Raw genomic sequence first — 19,445 nt, 5'->3', positions numbered from 1 at the left:
GTTTTAAGATTTTCGCCCGCTGGAAAGTTCGCGCACAAAAATTGGGCCCCGGGGAACCCCCGCCGGGCCCGATAGCCGTTTGAGGCAGCAAATGGGCTCCGTTTCCAAAACCGTCTGCGCGCACGGCTTTTTCTCATCGTTCTGAACTCCAGGGTCCATTTTAAGATTTCGCCCACCGGAAAGTTCGCGCACAAAAATTGGCCTCGGGGCACCCCCACCATGCCCGATAGCCGTTTGGGGCATCAAACGATCTCCGTTCCCAAAACCGTCTGCGCGCACGGCTTTTTCTCATTGTTCTGAACCCTTGGGTCCTTTTTTAGATTTTCGCACGCCGAAAAATCGCGCTAAAAAATTGGGCCTTAGGACACCCCCGCGGGGCCCGATGGCTGTTTGGGGCACCAAACGAGCTCCGTTCCCAAAACCGTCTGCGCGCACGGCTTTTTCTCATCGTTTTGAACCCCTGGGTCTGTTTTCAGATTTTTGCTCGCCGGAAAGTTCTCGCACAAAAATTGGTCCCCGAGGCACCCCCGCCGGGAACGATAGCCGTTTGTGGCACCCATTGAGATCTGTTACCAAAACCATTTGCGCGCACGGCTTTTTCTCAACGTTTTGAACCCCTGGGTCCATTTTCAAATTTTCGCTCGCCGGAAAGTTCGTGCAAAAAGATTGGGCCCCGGGGCACCCCGGCCAGGCTCGATAGCCGATTGGGGTACCAAACTAGCTCCGTTTCCTAAATGTCTACGCGCACGTCTTTTTCTCATCGTTCTGAACCTCTGGCTTCGTTTTCAGATTTTTGCCCGCCGGATAGTTCGCACATAAAAATTGGGCCCCGGGGCACCCCCGCCGGGCACGATAGCCGTTTGGGGCACCAAACGAGCTTCGTTCCCAAAACTGTCTGCGCGCATGGATTTTTCTTTTCGTTCTCAACCCCTGGGTCCGTTTTAGGATTTTCGCCCGCCGGAAAGTTCGCGCACAAAAATTGGGCTCCCGGGGCACCCCCGCCTAGCCCGAGAGCCGTTTGGGCACCAAACGAGCTCGATTCCCAAAATCATCTGCGCGCACGGCTTTTTCTCATCGTTTTGAACCCCTAGGTTCATTTTCAAATTTTCGCCCGCCTAAAAGTTCATGCATAAAAATTGGGCCCCGGGGCACCCTGCGGGGCCCGATAGTCTTTTGGGCACCAAACGAGCTCCGTTCTCAAAACCGTCTGCGCGCACGGCTTTTTCTCATCGTTCTGAACCCCTTTGTTCGTTTTCAGATTTTCGCCCACCGGAAAGTTCATGCACAAAAATTGGGCCCCGGGGCACCACCGCGGGGCCCGATAGCCGTTTAGGGCACCAAACGAGCTCCGTTCTCAAAATCGTCTACACGCATGGCTTTTTCTCATCGTTCTGAACCCCTGGGTCCGTTTTCAGACTTTCGCCCGTCGGAAAGTTCGCACACAAAAATTGGTCCCCAGGGTACCCCGCGGGGCCCGATAGCCGTTTGGTGCACCAAACGAGCTCCGTTCCCAAAATCGTTTACGCGCACGACTTTTTCTCATCATTCTGAACTCCTTGGTCCGTTTTTCAGATTTTTGCCCGCCGGAAAGTTCGCACACAAAAATTGGGCCCTGGGGCACCCCCGGCGGGCCCGATAGCTGTTTGGGGCTCCAAACGAGCTTCGTTCCCAAAAACGTCTGCGCGCACGGCTTTTCCTTATCATTCTGAACCCCTGGGTTCGTTTTTCAATTTTCGCCCGCAGGAAAGTGTATGCACAAAAATTGGGCCCCAGGGCACCCCTGCCGGACCCAATAGCTGTTTGGGGCACTAAACGAGCTCCGTTCCCAAAACCGTCTGCGCGCACGGCTTTTCCTCATTGTTCTGAACCCCTGGGTCTGTTTTCAGATTTTTGCCCGCCGAAAAGTTCGCGCACAAAAATTAGGCCCCGGGGCACCTTCGCTGGGCTCGATAGCCGGTGGGACACCAAACGAGCACCATTCCCAAAACCTTCTGGGCGCACGGATTTTTCTCATTGTTCTGAACCCCTGGGTTCGTTTTCAGATTTTCACCAGCCGTAAAGTTAGTGTAGAAAAATTGGGCCGCGCGCCACCCCCGCCGTACCCGATAGCCGTTTGGGGCCCCAAACGAGCTCCATTCCCAAAACCATCTGTGCGCACGGCTTTTCCTCATCGTTCTGAATCCCTGTGTCCATTTTTCAAATTTTCACCCGCCGGAAAGTTCGCGCACAAAAATTGGCCTTCAAGGCACCCCCGCCGGGCCCGATAGCCGTTTGGGGCACCAAACAATCTTCATTCCCAAAACCGTCTGTGCGCACGGCTTTTTCTCATCGTTCTGAACCCTTGGGTCCGTTTTCAGATTTTTCACCCGCCAGAAAGTTCGCGCACAAAAATTGGGCCCTGGGACACCCCCGCCGGGCCCGATAGCCGTTTCAGGCACCAAACGATCTCCATTCCCAAAACTGTCTGCGCGCATGGCTTTTTCTCATCATTCTGAACCCCTGGGTCTGTTTTCATATTTTCGCCCGTTGGAAAGTTCACGCACAAAAATTGCACCCGGGGGCACCCCCGCGGGGCTCGATGGCTATTTGGGGCACCAAACGAGCTCTGTTCCCAAAACCGTCTGCGCACATGGCTCTTTCTCATCGTTCTGAACTCCTTGGTCCGTTTTCAAATTTTCGCCCGCTGAAAAGTTCGCACACAAAAATTAGGCCCCGAGGCACCCCGCCGGGCCCGATAGCCGTTTGGTGCACCAAACAAGCTCCGTTCCCAAAACTGTCTGCACGCACGATTTTTTCTCATCGTTCTGAACCCCTTGGTTCGTTTTCAGATTTTTGCCCTCCGAAAAGTTCGCGCACAAAAATTGGGCTCCGAGGCACCCTCGTCGGGCCCGATAGCCGTTTGGGGCACCAGACAAGGTCCGTTCCCAAAACCATCTGCGCGCACGGCTTTTTCTCATCGTTCTAAACCCCTGGGTCCGTTTTCAAATGCCTTGATTTATAAATTGAGCATTTAGCATATAGGATATTGGTTTATGAGTCAATTTATGTAGGAAAAATTTTGAAAAGATTTTATATGAACAAAACTCATCCATTGAATATTCCAATAGAAGTTCGTTTATTAGATGTGAAGAAAGATATATTTTGACCTCAAGATGAGAATGAAGAACTTGGTCCTGAAGTACCATATCTTAGTATAATTGGTGCACTAATGTATCTTGCTAATAATACAAGACTAGGTATTGCATTTTTCAGTAAATTTATTAGCAAGATATAGTTTTTCTCCAACAAAAAGACATTGAAATGGAATTAAGCATATACTCTGTTATTTTTTAGGAACGACGACATGAGTTTGTTTTATTCAAATAAATTAAATTTTGATCTAGTTGGTTATGCAGATTCTGGATATTTATCTGATCCACACAAAGCTAAATCTCAAATAGGTTATCTATTCACATGTGTTGGATTTGTTGTATCGTGGTGGTCAGTGAAACAGACCATAATGGCTACTTTCTCAAATCATGCTGAAATTCTTGTAATTCACGAGGCTAGCCGAGAATGTATATGACTAAGATCAATGACCCAACACATTCATAAAACATGTGGCTTGTCTTCTGCTGGAAACGAAAGGGCTCTTAGAACGACGAACTGTAAATCGTTAAGGCACAGCGGTCAAGCGAAGAGCAAAACCTGCAAAATAGAAACTCTTTATAGGCTGAGTCGCTGAGCTCGCTTTCTTTAAAATGTTTCGTGGCTCTGCCCAAGTATGCAAGTAGATCTGAAAATTGACACGTCGTCCCCAGGATAAAACAACCAAATAAAACCGATCGGAAATGCACTGTTACCTATCGGAACGTACACCCTTTCTAAACTCACTGCTCAGAAAGCTAAGATGGAGGATGAGAGGAAAATGAAGAGGGAATTTAGAAAATGAATTTTTTCTTTAACGAACTGCTAAAGGCCTCACCTTTTATAGGCCTTCAGCATCGAAATGGACCGTTTTAGAAATTAATCAACAGATCATTTTAAATATAATCAATGGACCATTTTAAAATTAATCAATGGACCGTTTTAAATATAAATTTGCACCCAACAATCCCCTACTTGGAAATTTAAACAAAACGAGAAGAGAGGAAAGATTTTCATCGAGCAATTTCAACAACATTGTGCATAAGCAAAGGTGTCTTATGACTTGAACCTTTACATAGTGTAGATGATTCAAAATATACTAGAGTAACCCTTGGTTTTGAACTCTATCTCTAATAGCATCTCACACAGAGTGTTATTAGGGTGTAGTATGAAAGCCCATGCTTTTAAGGCCTAGCACGTGAATCCCGGTTTGGTGAATGCTCTAGAGAGTTTGCCTATAAACTCCATAGGAAGCGGCTTTCACCTCCACATTCACACAGGTGAGTCTATCAAGGGTACTTCTGTAGCTGGGTACCCCACTTGTCACCAAGTATAGATCTCATTAAGAACTGAGTTCAGCCTTTCTTACGCTTCAGGATATCATGCTCAAACTTTAAGTCATAGGAATGGAACTCTGTGTTTGGTTTAGCATGATTCACTATATATCACTCGTGATCAATTATTACTCGTTGAACCTATTTCTTGGGATCTCCAGTCTACAGGTTGGGTTTTCCTCACTGTGATTCATTTTTCGACAGGCATGAGTCTCATCCTTTCTGAGGTTCTGAAAACCTTTTCTCTGGCCAATCCTTTCGTCAAAGGATCTGCCAAATTTTCATCAGTCTGTATGTGATCTACTCTAACTGCACCAGTAGTGAGAAACTCTCTAATGATACTGTGCTTACGACGTATTTGACGTCTCTTTCCATTGTAGTAACAGTTCTAAACTTTTACGATTGTTGCAGTACTATCACAATGGATCAATATGGCTGGTACCGGCTTTTCCCATAAGAGAATCTCTGATAGTAGACTTCTAAGCCAACCTGCTTCTTCACTAGCTGTCGCTAGTGCTATTATTTCTGACTCCATCATAGATTGGGATAAAATAGTCTATTTCTTGGACTTCCAAGAGACAGCTTTTCCAGTTATATTAAAGATATATCCACTTGTAGGCTTTGAATCATCCGAAAGAGAGTTCCAATCAATATCGATGGACCCTTCCAGGACAACGGGAAACTTTTGATAATGTAATCCTAGGTTTTGGGTTTTCTTTAAGTATCTCATGACCCTTTCTATAGCATTCCAATACTCTTTACTAGGTCTGCTTGTAAACCTGCAAAGTAGTCCTACAGTATAAGCTATGTCAGGCCTAGTGCAATCGGCAGCGTATCTAAGAATGCCTATGATGATCGCATACTCAGATTGATTAACACTGTCACCAATGTTCTTGAACAACTTGACACTAGGGTCATAAGAAGTACAGGCTGGTTTACACTCATTACTTTAGAATCTTTTCTATATAGTGAGATTGATCTAAAGAAATTCCCTTTTCAAACCTATTTACTTTTATGCCTAAGATTACACTAGCTTCTCCTAAGTCTTTCATGCCAAAGTTCACACTCAATATTGATTTTACATCATTTATGACGTGCAAGTTCGACCCAAAGATCAATAAGATAGTGCAGAGGTTATTATCAAACTTATGGTAGATGCATTTGTCACTTTCATTGATCTTGAAACCTTTAGATAGGATAAGGTTGTCAAATTTTTCATGTCATTGCTTAGGAGCTTGTTTTAGTCCATAGAGAGATTTGTCTAATTTACACACATTATTTTCTTGACCATGGACAACAAAACCCTTAGGTTGTTCCATGTAAATCTCTTCTTCAAGTTCACCATTTAGGAAAGCAGTTTTTACATCCATCTGATGTACTATGAGGTTATAAAGGGCAACGAGAGAGAAAAGGACACGGATAGAGGTAATTCTAGTGATAGAGGAGAAGGTGTCAAAGAAATCTACGTTTTCTCTCTGTCTAAAGCCCTTTCACTACTAACCTGGCTTTAAATTTGTCGACAGTCCCATTAGGTCTAAGTTTCCTTCTTAAGATCCATTTGCACCCTATTTCCTTACATCCTAGGGGTAGATCTACTAAGTGTCAAGTCCTATTTGACTCAAGTGAGTTCATCTCATCATTTATGGCTTCTTGCCATAGGTTGGCATCTATTGAGGACAGGGCAGCTCTTAGATCTTTAGGGTCTTCTTCTACATTGTAGGTCAGGAAGTCCTTTCTGAAATCTTTGGCGGTTCTAGCTCTTTTGCTTCTTCTATGTTTTGGGTTAGTTTCCTCTCTAGGGTTAGGATTTTTAACTAGGGTTATATCACTTGAACCAGAGCCCCCACTATTCCTTGATTTAAAGGCTCAGAATTCCTAAGTACAGATTTATGCGGAGTTTTAGTAATTTTAGCCTAACTACAATACTTGCATTTATCAAAATCATTCGTGGATAACTTAGGTATCATTTACAGCCTAATCATGTTACTAATTAAATTTTTATTCACATGACAGAGTTTAGCATGCCAAATATTCATAGAACACAACATTTACATAGAATATTTCATTTTATTAAGGTCTAGATTTAATTTGAACATTCCCTTAGTTGCATACCCTTTCCCTACAAATACATTATTTTTTGTAAGGGTATATAGGTTTGCCCCTTGAAGAAAATTGGAAACGAGATTTCCATGAGCAACGGAAGAACGATAATTCCAAATTACAATCATGAATGAACATATATTTACAATTGACTTCAAACCAGCAGTTATACAATTCATACAGAGAAATTACAGCATGAAAAACTATAATGCACAAAAAGCAAACTCTACGCACAATGGCAGAAGTGTCTCCACGCTCCATTGCACATGAACGCTCGAACAACAGCAGCCTCGAACGCCCGATCTACATGACCGCAACACCGCAACGAACACTTCGCGCTCATCCTCAACGATCTCCTCGGTCATGAACTCCTCCGCAACATGAACAACCTCCACAGCACCACAAACGGCCTCCAGAAAACCTCGACGGTGTCGAGTTGAGTCTGACACCACCAACAAGGCTACCTTGGTATTCTCGGTGTGAGAATCCAGAAGGTAGGCTCTGTTCGAACTTAGTATAAGGTAGACGAACGGAGGAAATGCCGATCGCGTACACGACTGGGCAAGTGGGAGATGGCGGAGACCTATCGTATAGGTCGATGTCCAATTGTTTAGATAAAGCTAAGCGATCGTCTAGCAAAAGCTATGCGATCGTTTAGCTCGATCTGTCATCTAAAGACTCTACATGATCGTTTACCTTGGGCCAGCGATCGTCTAGCAAAACTATGCGATCGTTTAGTAAATACTGCACAATCTTTTAGCTCGCCCAATCCGAATTTACTTGACGACTACGTGAGTTCTTTTCGCAAGAGAGAAAACTCAAATTTTTTTTCCAATTTTTTGTAAAACTTCCTTTTCTAAATAAGAAAACCATTTTCCTTTTAAACTCACGATTCCCATGATTCAATAACCACCCACTATTTTGGTTATTTAAAAGAAAAATAATTAATTATCTAATAATTAATATTATTATAAATATAAATGATAACCAACTTATCATACTATATTTATAACCTATAGTTTTAATATTTCATCTCATGAAACATATAAACTATAGTTTTTTTTCTATTCCATGGTACTTAATATAAATCTCACTTACATCAATCCTCCACTAGATGTATCTCATAAATCATACTAATTATATCATATATAATCAAAATACCTTTTGTCAATTTGAACATTTCAAATCAACACCAAGAACTGATCCTCAACTGATTCCATTAAGCTACCAAGGGGACCTCATGAACCAGTAGCTCAAACCTTCAACAGTACGTGAATAACTGACTAAACTCTTTAGACATAGGATAACTGCCAGGCACTCCACTAAAGACCGACAACTGAACTCTCCTTACCACAGATATATTATGTGTCCATCTTAACCAATCAGCAGTGCGACAACCCTTCATAGATTGCTCGTAAGTACAGCTGGGCCAATAATCGTTATGCCCTTATAGTTACATTTGTCTCCTTAAGTACCACTGATCCCTCTAATGAACATAAGTCATAATTCTACTATGACTGAGTCTTCTCTTCCAAAGAGAAGCTGTGACCACTATGTTCAAGCCCTGGAATCAGCCCTTAAGGGAGCAATCTCTCTACTTATCCCTACTTCAGGAAAGAAGTGAATTCCATATTGTGGATTAAGTTCCCAACTCCCGGATTAGACAAGTCCCCAAAAAGGTAGGCATGTTGAGTTGGAAATCTGGCCACTCTCACCCATACTAATCAAAGGACCGCCCTCAAAGGTAGGAGTTCCCAAAATACTCAGAATTAAGGTCGTGTCACCTATGGTCTTTTAGGTGAGATGCAAGTCTCTAGTATCAACGGCGTTATATACAGAGTCTAGTCATCTCATGGTCCAGGTCTTATACAAACTCTTTGTATAGGACACCCCCGCTCCACGTCTCCACGTGAATGGTCAGGATCTACCATCTGTAGTAGTTTACAACACTTGCAAACCTCTACAAAGCGGGTCATATCCGTAGTGTCACTAGGATCGGGTATCCGACCTTAATTCTTATACTACAGACCTATTTAGGTTATCACTTAAGGCATGATCCACTTGTATATCACATATACATGCTTAAGTTCACATAAGATAACCAAGGAGCTTTGTTTATTGGACATGTGTAAATGTCAGAATTAAATAACACTTATTTTATTCATTGAACAATGTGTATCTTTACAAAACAATGAGACTCCGGGAGAATTAGGACACCAATCCCAACACCCCTATAGTTTGAGTAAACCCGACTTTATTGAGGAGATCACCCGAAACTAAATTCTTTCGTATCTCCAGAGTGTGCAGAACGTCCTTCAACATGAGGGTATTCTCAGAGGTAAACTTCAGTTCTATCTCGCCAGTTCCAGCAACTTTCGTGGAGTGGTGATCTCCCAACAAAATACTCTTATCCTTAGTTTCAGTATAAGTTTTAAATAGACTAAGGTCTGACAGACATGGGCGTCGCGCCAGTGTCTATCCATCACCCTTCACAACCACCGATCACATTTACTTTTGTGATCATGGTGACTAACGATTCTTCTATCAAGTTCTCTGACCAGAAAGACGACGTCTGTTCCTACAGTTCCTAGCCATGTGCCCAGGCATCCCAGACCTCCTTCGCTGTCTTATCATTGTACTGTAGTAGTTATACAAATCATCAATCAAACCATTTAAAATAAATTTCTTACATAGAAAGTCTTTCTCCTCCTAGTCAGCAGCTTCTTTTATTTGTCATTCAGTTGGTTCTTCTAAAGGGACGATCGATTTAGCACTGGTACAAGCTTCAGCAACTTTCTTGACGGTGAAGAAGAACAACATCTTTTGCTTCCACCACTTGAAGTTCGCTTCTTCGAACCGAAATGGACTGAGGTCAAATATCTCATTGTTACTACTAAGGGCCATTAAAGATGTGGAAAGGTCTTAAAATTTTTGGAACGGCAGGGCCCTCAGAACGATAAACTGTAAACCGTCAAGGCACGACAATCAAGAGAAAAGCAAAACCTGCAAAACAAAAACTCGTTATAGGCTGAGTCGCGGAGCTCACTCTCTTTAAGACGTTTCGCGACTCTGCCCAAGTGTGCAAGTAGGTCTGAAAATTGTCACGTCGTCCCCAGGATAAAATAGCCAAATGAAACCGATCGAAAATGTACCGTTACCAATCGGAATGTACACCCTTTCTAAACTCACTGCTGGGAAAGCTAAGATGGAGGAGAAGAGGAAAATGAAGAGGGAATTTAGAAAACGAATTTTGTCTTTCACGAACTGCTGAAGGCCTCGCCTTTTATAGGCCTTCAGCATCGAAACAGACCGTTTTAAAATTAATCAATGGACTGTTTTAAATATAATCAACGGACCGTTTTAAAATTAATCAATGGACCGTTTTAAGAATAATCAATGGACTGTTTTAAATATAATCAATGGACCATTTTAAATATAAATTTTGCACCCAACATCCTCTAATAAAAATCTTCAAACAATTTTATACGAAGACAACACGACATACATATCACAAATCAAAGGAGGATATATTAAAAAGATAGAAACAAAACATATTTCACCAAAGCTTTTTTACACTCATGATCTTGAAGAAAATGGTGACATCATTGTATAACAATTTTGTTTGAAAGATAATCTGTCGGACTTATTTATAAAGATATTACCTACCATAATCTTTGAAAAATTGGTGCACAACATAAGAATGCAGGGACTTAAAGATCTCAATTGTTGTTTCCATGAGAGGGAGTAAATATACTTTTTAGGAGTATAAATTATATGAAATATGTATTTTTTTCCCTTCACTAGAATTTTTTTTTTCCTTTTGGTTTTTTCCTAGTAAGGTTTTAGCAAGGCATATTTCATATATATAATGGGCATCTAAGGGATATTATATATATCATGATAATAGATACCCATTAAATGTTCATGCTTAATGTCCATTGACCATGTGTCATATCCCATTTCCCAGTGTTGTCCATGTGTCTCAAAATTACACACTAGTGTCCATGTAATCCACTTCATATTTGTCAAATTGTCTGTGGCATTTGAGGAGTTTTGGAAGACACACATTGGGCTAATTCCATGAAAATTGGATAAAGTGGAGAATTTAGAAAATTTTCTTATTTTATATTTTTCTAATTTATTTTTTTTATTTATATATTATGTTTAATTTATTTTAATATTTATTTATTTTGTTATTATTATATTATATTATATTTATTTTAATATTATATTTTATTAAAATTCATGTTTTCGTTGTACTCCTCAAGTTCTCAATAATTATTCTATTTTAGTCGTGTCAACTTATAATAATAAAATTCTCCAAAGTTAACAGAGGCTCAAAAGTGTAAATGGTAGGGACAAAAACAAAATTATCCCAAACCTAAAATTTCCAAGTTTAAAAACTCAGGGACTCCAATGCAATATAGATCATAAGTGTAATTTTTAATTTTTTTTTTTAATGTTAAGAAAATATAAAAATGTTCACCAAATGTTGCCAATATCAAAGTAAAAAGTAGTGATAATTCCAAACAAATCCCTATCATTTGTCTAGTTTACTATCCTTTCATTTAAAAATGATTTCAAACATCCCTATTATAGACAATGGGTGGACTACACCACGTAAAAAGGATACACAGCAGATATACGAAATTTCTTTGTTACTCTAAAATGACTAATGAGTTAAACTTGAAGGTGGGAAACTTTAGGCATTTGAAATGTTCCTCAATTTCAAGAAGCTGCCTTGATTATGAATATAAACCATGCTCAATTTGAAATTACACAAGCTACATTATGATTTGAAGCATATTCTAATACCAACATACAATCTGTCTCCAACATCATCCAAAAAGTTCTACCCACATATATATATATATATCACAACCCCCCATTTACTCAAGCAAGAAGGCTTTCTGTATTTGAATCCCTGCCCCAAGCCCTCTCCTTCCAAATCATCTCCACCTCCTCAAATGTCAGTCCCTGTGTCTCAGGAACATACATGACAACAAACACTACTGCGAGCACGGCTATGCCTGCAAGGATGAGGAAAGTCGGACCAGTTCCAGCTACTTCAGTGAGCGAAAGAAACGTTTGAGCCACAATCAAATTTGAAACCCAATTGACTGTTGCTGACATGCCACCACAAAGCCCCCGATAAGCCTCGGGATATATCTCTGAGTTCACGGTCCACGGCACGGGTCCCATCCCAGGGGAAAAGAAAGCAATGTAGAGAGCTAATCCAATCACTGCAATCCATCCATGCAGACCATCTGCTGAACCAGATTGGCTCGCAAAGAATGCACCAGAAAGAATGGCAAGTGATACTACTACACCAGATAAGCTCGAAATGGCAAGTTTCTTCCTCCCTAAGTGGTCGATAAGGTAGATTCCAAGCACTGTTCCAGCAGCGTTCATGGAAGCAACAATGAGGGATAGAAGGAGTGCCAACTGGTTGGACCTAAAGCCAGCCATCTGGACGATAGTTGGGCTGTAATACATGACTGTGTTGATACCAGTGAACTGCTGAAATGCCTGCATAAAAGTGGAGAATTTACCTCAGCAATTACATTTAGCGAGATGATCCTTCCATGTTTTGTTTTTGTTTTATATATATATAATTTTTTAGAAACTTCTTTAATTGAGAAAAAAAAAAATGAAAGAATATAAGGACAAACAAAAAATCAAACCCACAAAAAACTCCACTAAAAAGAGGACTTCCAACTCGGTAAGATACCTATGGAATAATTACAAAGGGTCTTCAAAACCGAAACTTTAAGAGCAACATGAAACCTCGCTCAAGATCAAACCTCACTGAGTTCCCTCTCCACACCACAAAACACTATTGTTCCTCAGCCCCAAAAGTCCCACAATAGAGCACACATCCCTGCAGACCAAAGAAAACGGCCTTGAAAGGCGGCCTCTCTTTGATCCTTACACGGGTAAATTCAAAATCTCATCTAATCAAGTTCTTAATTCAAAGAATGTCCTTGAGAAATTATGTTTGAGTGGTCGGAAAGGGCAATTAAGTAGAAGATCAGTGAACTACTCAAATTTAAAGGTATGAAGAACATAAGAGAGAGCTTCAACAAGCAGAGTGGAAAATTTTAATGTTTGGGATAATTGCTCTTGACTAATAAAGAAAAAAAGCCCTTTTCAGGTTATTTATGATGCTTAGCTACAAAACATCTTGAATATTCTAAAAACACTAATATCTGTAGCAAAGTGTTTCGCTGAAAGAAGCACAAAAAGGATTCCATAGGTTCTTTCAGAAACACTATAATCATGACCATTCCAAACATACTTTTAGCCTTTGTAATGCATTCAAGCCAATAAATTTGAACTCCTACTATTAGTCAGGAGTTGTACCTGAAGTCCAGCCCCGGCCAGAAACGCAAGTCTGATCTCTTTTGATTTAAATACATCCATGTAGCTTACGTTTTTCTTTTTATGCTTTTCTTCCTCTAGTTGAGAAGAAAGGTAGTCAATTTCATCTTCTAAACGAGGAAAATCATAAATTTTAGAGAGCACCGAAATGGCTTTGGATTTGTCATCCTGCAATTCATGAAATATGATGTTGACTAAATATGTGACAGAAAAGAACTGAACAAATTTAAAACAATAATTATATGCACCTTCATAAAAAGCCATCTTGGAGACTCTGGCAGACAAAGCATAAAAACAAATTGAATCACAGCTGGAACGCCTGAAACTCCCAGCATCCAACGCCAAGTTCCAGAGACCTGACCAAGCGTGTCACCACTTCAGAGAGTCAATATGACATTTCAAATTCCAAGAGAGAGAGCGTTGGACTAATTGTGCTAGAAAATAAGTTTTCCACATCCAGAACAAGGGATCATCAGGCCTTAATATTTTCTTTAGATTATAGAAGTATACTATAAGTCTATAATTCTCTGAAATTTTTAACTGGTTGATGCGAAGAAACCTAGCAAGATATTGTTCTAAAGGTATCTCGCTGATATAAGGATCAGAACCCATGGAAAGGTTCATTGGGATCCTTAATCGTCATAAGTTTAGTATCATCAACCGAATAATAAAGTTTGTTTCCTCAAATTTCCCCAACAAGACAAGTTTATGAGGAAATTTATGAGTAAAAAAAATCTGGTGGAATTGAAACATTTCAAGGTTAAAAGATCTAATTATAATTATAACTTTCAAAGAGTTTTAAAGTAAACATTAAAAAGGTTTACAAATTTCAACAGAGGATGTTAGTCTTCTAAAGTGCATTCAGAAAAAGGGGCAAAAGCTAGGAAGATTATCGGCAACTTAAAAAGGCTTCAGCCTTCAAGTTTTAAGTTTTCACAATCATCATTACCATCCCATATTGATAAATGAATGGAAGAAAAAGCAAGCAAATCATTTGAATGAAAACTAAAACTTTTGTACCTTCATTTTAAAAGAAAAAAGGAAAAGAAAAATGAGCACCCCAACTAGAAACCTTTTTTTTTATTTTTTCAAGAAAAGAATCTATGAAGGCAGGGTGATGGACAATTACAACTAAGAGAAAGAATGAAGCAGCTTAAGCTAGGCAAGAAAGAAAGGAACAGGTTCCTTCACATGTTACTCAGTTGAAATCTTAAATTAGCATCCTGAAATTCTATCTTGATGCCGCCTCTTCAAACTGCAAGATGAAAACCTTTCATTCCAGTAAATTGTAAGGTAATGAGCACCAATAGCACAAATTGTTTGGCAATGAACTACAAACTAAATTACTTATAACAGCATCGCTCAACAACAGCTTATACATCACGTAATGAATCAATGATAAAGGACACAGTTGTTCAAATATTGGTTTATGAACGAGTATTTTCATAACTGTTTTCTAGTTTTTGGAAATGTTTTGGTGAACTTAAGAGTTATGAATCAAACTTTATTTTTTTTTCTTAATTTGAATAAATAATAATCACAATTCAACATAGTGTGACCATATTAGTAAATAACCCTGCCCACACTTCTTATCCTAACATCCATTTTTCTCTTTTTTTTTTTTTTTTTGGATAAGAGACCATTTCGTTGAAAAATGAAATATCCAAAGTCAACAACATATATTCCAATAAGATGCAGATTTTTTTAAACCCAAATATTGAAGATATTTGAAAGTAACTATTGAATATGTAGCAGGCATTTGTAAAGTTCTCTTATATGAATAAAGAAGGTACAAAATGAAATTTTAGACATAAAACTCCATTTCCATAAATGCATAAAACTCCATTCCCATAAATGAAATTATTGCGCTCGTTTGAAGCATAATATGTAGTAAGTTTGATGGAGAAGGGTTATCATAAATAATGTGGGTATGGAGTTGGGAGTTAGAAAATATTCAGCGACTATTCCAGAAAATTGGAATTGGGAGAAAAAGAATGCTTTCAAATGTTTTCCCAAATTTATACTACTTTCATTAAATCAACATTAAAATCAGTTTAATTCGTATTACATGGAAAATCGAGACACAATCCTTGGTGTCTGGAATCAGTGCTGAAACAAAAATATTGTCCAAGCATTAGTGAATGCGTACAAGTATACAACTAAAAAGAATTCTCCCAAAGTTGAAAACCAATATTAATGAACCAACAAAACCTTACTATGTCCATCAAGAAAAATAAGTATAGCAAAGATCCCCAACATATACAAAGGCTGTTGACATAAACTTTAATTATAAAAAGGGGGCTAAATTTACACCAAGACATAGTCACATAGAAAGATACATAACTGACGTGTGTAGAGCTCTGTAGTCTTGTTTTTTGCCGTTGAAAATACATGTTGAGATTAATTATCATCACATCAATAAAAGAATATAAGAAAGATTTATTTACCAATCCACACCTCAAGAAGTCTGCAATTGCGGACATATTTACAAAGATACTCTCAAGAGCTACTCATGAACATCTGATATAAAAGGATATAAGGAAGATTTATTTACCAATCTCCAACTGCAGTTATGTTTTACAAAGGCACTTTCAAGAACTACTCATGAAAATCTGAAAACCAAATTAAGTCTTATAAATATATATCAATCAACTTGAAAAAAGAGGTGTTGAAGTTTAATCCAAGTTTTTCAATGGACCATTTTTTTCAACTTTATTTGACCAGTCAAATTCATTGCCACATATTTTTTTTACCTAGTCCTTCAACAGCCTCCTAATACCGAGCTTGTATGTTCACATATTTTTTCCTTTAGGTTTAGAGATTATTTTCCCTTCCTTTTTTGTTCTTCCACTCAAGTCTAATAATTTAGAGATGTGGAAACTCTTCAAAATATACAGAAAAACGCACTCCATTTTTTTCAAAAATTTTCATTAGTTAATTAAAATCTTCTGCAGATCTTCATGGTAATTCTAAGATGTCCCATATCTTGATTATGGCGTATGAAGCTCACATCTATAACAATAATTTTGATTTATTATGCTCCAGTTTATTTGAGGGGCCATTCCAACTATCTATCTAAGTTGACATGATTTGTACTGAACTTTTCTTGTTTTCCAATAATCTTTTTTTGTTTTCCAATAATCTTTTTGGTCATTCCAACAATTGGCAAGATCCATACAGAGCTGTTAGCAGAGAACAGGACAAAGATAGCTTCATGCCTTCATATAACACACAATCAAGCAAGTGCAAAAGCAGAAAAATACACTACAAATATTTCATTCAGAGTTAGTTTCATGATCATTAATCATAATTAGAAACGTTCTGCTAGATGCACCCATCAGGCCGTGTCTTTTACCATGTATATACATTTTTCTTTCTCAAAGAGAACAAAACTAAGTCATATCACACAACAAGAGACATCGAAATGAGATAAACCTAACCTGGGTAAATGCAAGATTTATGAGGTAGGAGAGAAACTGTCCAACAGTTATCATCAACACATTAGTGCTGACTAGTCCTCCTCTTATTTCAGATGGGGATGCTTCTGCAATGTATACTGGAGCTGTGACAGACGCCACACCCACGCCAATGCCAACTAGGAATCTTCCTGCTATAAGAATATATGGATCTGGAGCTGCAGCCATTACAGCAGCACCGAGTGCGAAGACAACATCAGCAAGGAGGGTTGCCTTCTTCCGTCCATGAACATCATTAATCCATCCCCCAGCAGCAGCTCCAACAATTGCACCAAGCAAAGCCATACTCACAATTGTTTCCTGCCATTTTTCTTAAATCAGGATTCCACTATAAAAAGAACCATGTATGAGGAAGAGGAACTAAAAAACCTGAGAGGATATTTGGTTCTTAGTTTTAATAAATGTGAGGACGGGAACTCTGAGTTTATCAAATCTGCATAAGGATTGTTTTGTACTTAGCTTCGTATAGTTAATGTTTGGTTCGTAGTTTCCAAAAAGAACCTAGAATCTTATTTCACCGGATAAGATTAGAAGCGAACTCCTAGTCGGCTAGTAGAAGGAGGATTGAAGGATTTCCCTACAGGCAATTCAGTAGCAAATGCATCAACTACGGGCGCCGAAGGTGCTTCTAATTCTGATGGTAATACATTTCATACATTTCCTGCATCTCCTGGAGCAGAAGTGCCCTTATGCTTACATTTATAATTTATAAGAGCTAGTATGCATTATAAAAGATAGATTTCACAAGTCAAAGTTAGTTAAACCTATGAACTTAATAAACCCATAGCCTGGGGTGAAGAAACCTACATACCAAATATAACTCTATCTTTGTAATCTCAAGTTACAAAACTAACTCGTGAACAAAACATCATCTGAGAGGAAGGGGTGTAGAGAGAGAGTGGAAAAGTGAGAAGAAAAAAAGGAAAAAGAGAAGACAAGAAGTTGATTTCCAGAATTCAGGATGTTTACCTGTAGGAAACTACTGTTTTTGACAGCTTCAAAATCATCTTTAATATAAAGAAGAGCTCCAGATATCACACCTGCATTCAGCATTCATTTCTAGCTCAGAATTGGAACCGAAGGAAGCTAATTAGAAAACCAGTAAAGTAGAAAACACGGAGGTAAACTGCAGATCCTATTCTAAATGCACTACAGATTCAACAAATGAGGCTTAATCCCATCTTTCTTCTTTTAATTATTATTTTGTATAAGAAACGTCGTCATATTACATGTCCCAATTGAAAGAAACAACAGCCAGGAAAGGGAATGAAAAATTTTGGTTGCATTGTAATAGTTAGACCTATGTTTGGGTGCACTTGTACATCAGAAAAGAGCCATTGAGTTTCAGAGTTCTATAACGGCGTCAGAAAAGCAACTAAATCAAAAGAGATTGATAAGAAGACCATCCTCATAAAAAGGGTCCTGCTGAAACACCCAGTATCTCTATCTAGTAGAGGATGAAGAGCGTCAAATATGCAAGAACAGACCATTCATCCATCAAAACTTGAAAAAAAAAAAAGGTAAATCAACATAAATGTGTACGACTTGCCTTGCACAAGAAATCATCTAATCAGAATAAAATTACAGATTCTTCGTGACAGATCATTACTTTGTAAGAAGAATTGGATAAACTGAAGGGGAGGAAAAGGTAAGAGCAGAAAATCGACGGTAACCAAAATTTCTACCATGTTAGACAAAAAAACTGGAACACAAAAAACCGATAGATTAAGACAACAAAAACAGTTGGTCGATTGAAGATTTCGTATATCACCTGTATCGTAGCCGAAGAGCAAGCCACCAATCCCAGCAACCACCGTCAATCCAAGCACGTAAGGATTCTTAAAATAATACATTTTCCTCTCAGGATAGATATCCAAGTACCCGGAGCTTCCGGGCTGTGATTCAAGCGTGAGTGTCATCCTTTGCAAAAACAGTCGAAATTCTGAGAATCCGGGTGAAATACAAGAAGAATAAAACCAATTTTAATCCAGAAAATTCGAGTATTGAAACGACCAATATGGAGAAATGGAGTTGCCCTGAAAACTAGAAATCAAGTTAATGGTTTCAGAAGGAGAATTGAAGGAAATTGGAAGAGAGGTTAAAAAAAATAAGCAAAATTGTGGGAGCTGAACGAAAACCCACCAAGATTAAAAGGGATTGGCGGTTGAATCGAACAGTGAGCCACAAAAAATCAGAAAATGAAAGAGGAGCAGTGATTAAAGGTAGATGATGAAATGGAAGAACATGAAGAATTCAGCTCCAAGCAAATTATAGCGACGGAATTAAAGAAATGAGTAAAAAAGGGATTTTTCAAGGGATCGGTTTCACTTTGAAGCCTCGGATCATTGAGTGTAAGTTTGAAACAGAAGCCAAGAAAATTTTCACGGCCAAACGAACAGAAAATTTCCTTCTTCCCTGTTTCTATCTCTCTCTCCAGATTAAAGCGAAGCCGAACCACCAGAAATATTGGAACATTGAACATCATTTTCAGCTTATATAACACCTCTGTCCAATTTAAATTATCCAAATCTATGATTAGTTTTTTTTTTTAAATAATAATAATAATAAATTATGTTTTTTTTTTCCTCAAATTTCATATGCATTTCTTACCTTCCTTATTGAACACATGAACTTTTAATCAAATTCTAAAAACAGTGAGAATTTTTTAGAAACTATTTTTAGTTTTAAAAAATTGGACTTGATTTTTAAGAATATTGATTATAAGTGAATAACAAAATAAATTGACGGAAAGTAATATTTGTAAGCTTAATTTTCAAAAATTGAAAACCAAATCAAATAATTACTAAACGAGACTTAAGATTTCTTGGAAGAAAACTTACATTTTTGTCTATAAATTTTTCATGTGTTTGGTTCTTAAGAGAGTGTTTGAGGTAAGAAGTTGGGTTGTTTAGCTAGCATGGAGAGTTCTTAAGTCTTAAGAAGTTGTCTTGTTATGAGGTCCAAAAGTAATGAATTAATAAGTTATGAAATTGATATTTTTTTAGTTATGGGACCTACAAACTCCTCG

The 19,445-nt window shown here is 38.6% G+C and overlaps 1 protein-coding gene across 3 annotated transcripts; it reads right to left on the bottom strand.

The window, feature by feature from the left end:
* Positions 1-11,276: 11,276 nt before the first annotated feature.
* Positions 11,277-18,942, bottom strand: INT1 (inositol transporter 1). 3 transcript variants are annotated; one of them, XM_039042096.2, is made up of 7 exons: positions 18,560-18,906; positions 18,189-18,460; positions 17,387-17,457; positions 16,382-16,717; positions 13,190-13,297; positions 12,924-13,109; positions 11,277-12,089 (listed from the first exon to the last, which is right to left on the bottom strand). In XM_039042096.2, exons 2-7 carry the CDS (start codon positions 18,334-18,336, stop codon positions 11,454-11,456), a joined length of 1,485 nt encoding a protein of 494 aa, XP_038898024.1. In that variant the 5' UTR covers positions 18,337-18,460; positions 18,560-18,906; the 3' UTR covers positions 11,277-11,453. The 3 variants fall into 3 exon arrangements, with proteins under 3 accessions (XP_038898024.1, XP_038898032.1, XP_090173069.1); XM_039042104.2 differs by having other exon boundaries at positions 18,189-18,453; XM_090316943.1 differs by having other exon boundaries at positions 18,189-18,942.
* Positions 18,943-19,445: the final 503 nt, after the last annotated feature.

The sequence above is a fragment of the Benincasa hispida genome, chromosome 1 (assembly GCF_027475165.1).
Source record: "Benincasa hispida cultivar pf3 chromosome 1, pf3_genome.v1.1, whole genome shotgun sequence".
Classification (NCBI taxonomy): domain Eukaryota; kingdom Viridiplantae; phylum Streptophyta; class Magnoliopsida; order Cucurbitales; family Cucurbitaceae; genus Benincasa; species Benincasa hispida.
The sequence above is the reverse complement of the archived record's forward strand: the minus strand, read 5'-3'. Positions and strand labels throughout refer to the sequence as shown.

Excerpts from the sequence above, each read along its gene's own strand:
- INT1 (XM_090316943.1), bottom strand. The coding sequence starts at position 18,336 with ATGACACTCACGCTTGAATCACAGCCCGGAAGCTCCGGGTACTTGGAT. Across the intron at positions 17,458-18,188 it reads GCTCTTCGGCTACGATACAG|GTGTGATATCTGGAGCTCTT; the intron begins GTGATATACGAA and ends TGCTGAATGCAG. Across the intron at positions 13,110-13,189 it reads CAAGATGGCTTTTTATGAAG|GATGACAAATCCAAAGCCAT; the intron begins GTGCATATAATT and ends CATGAATTGCAG.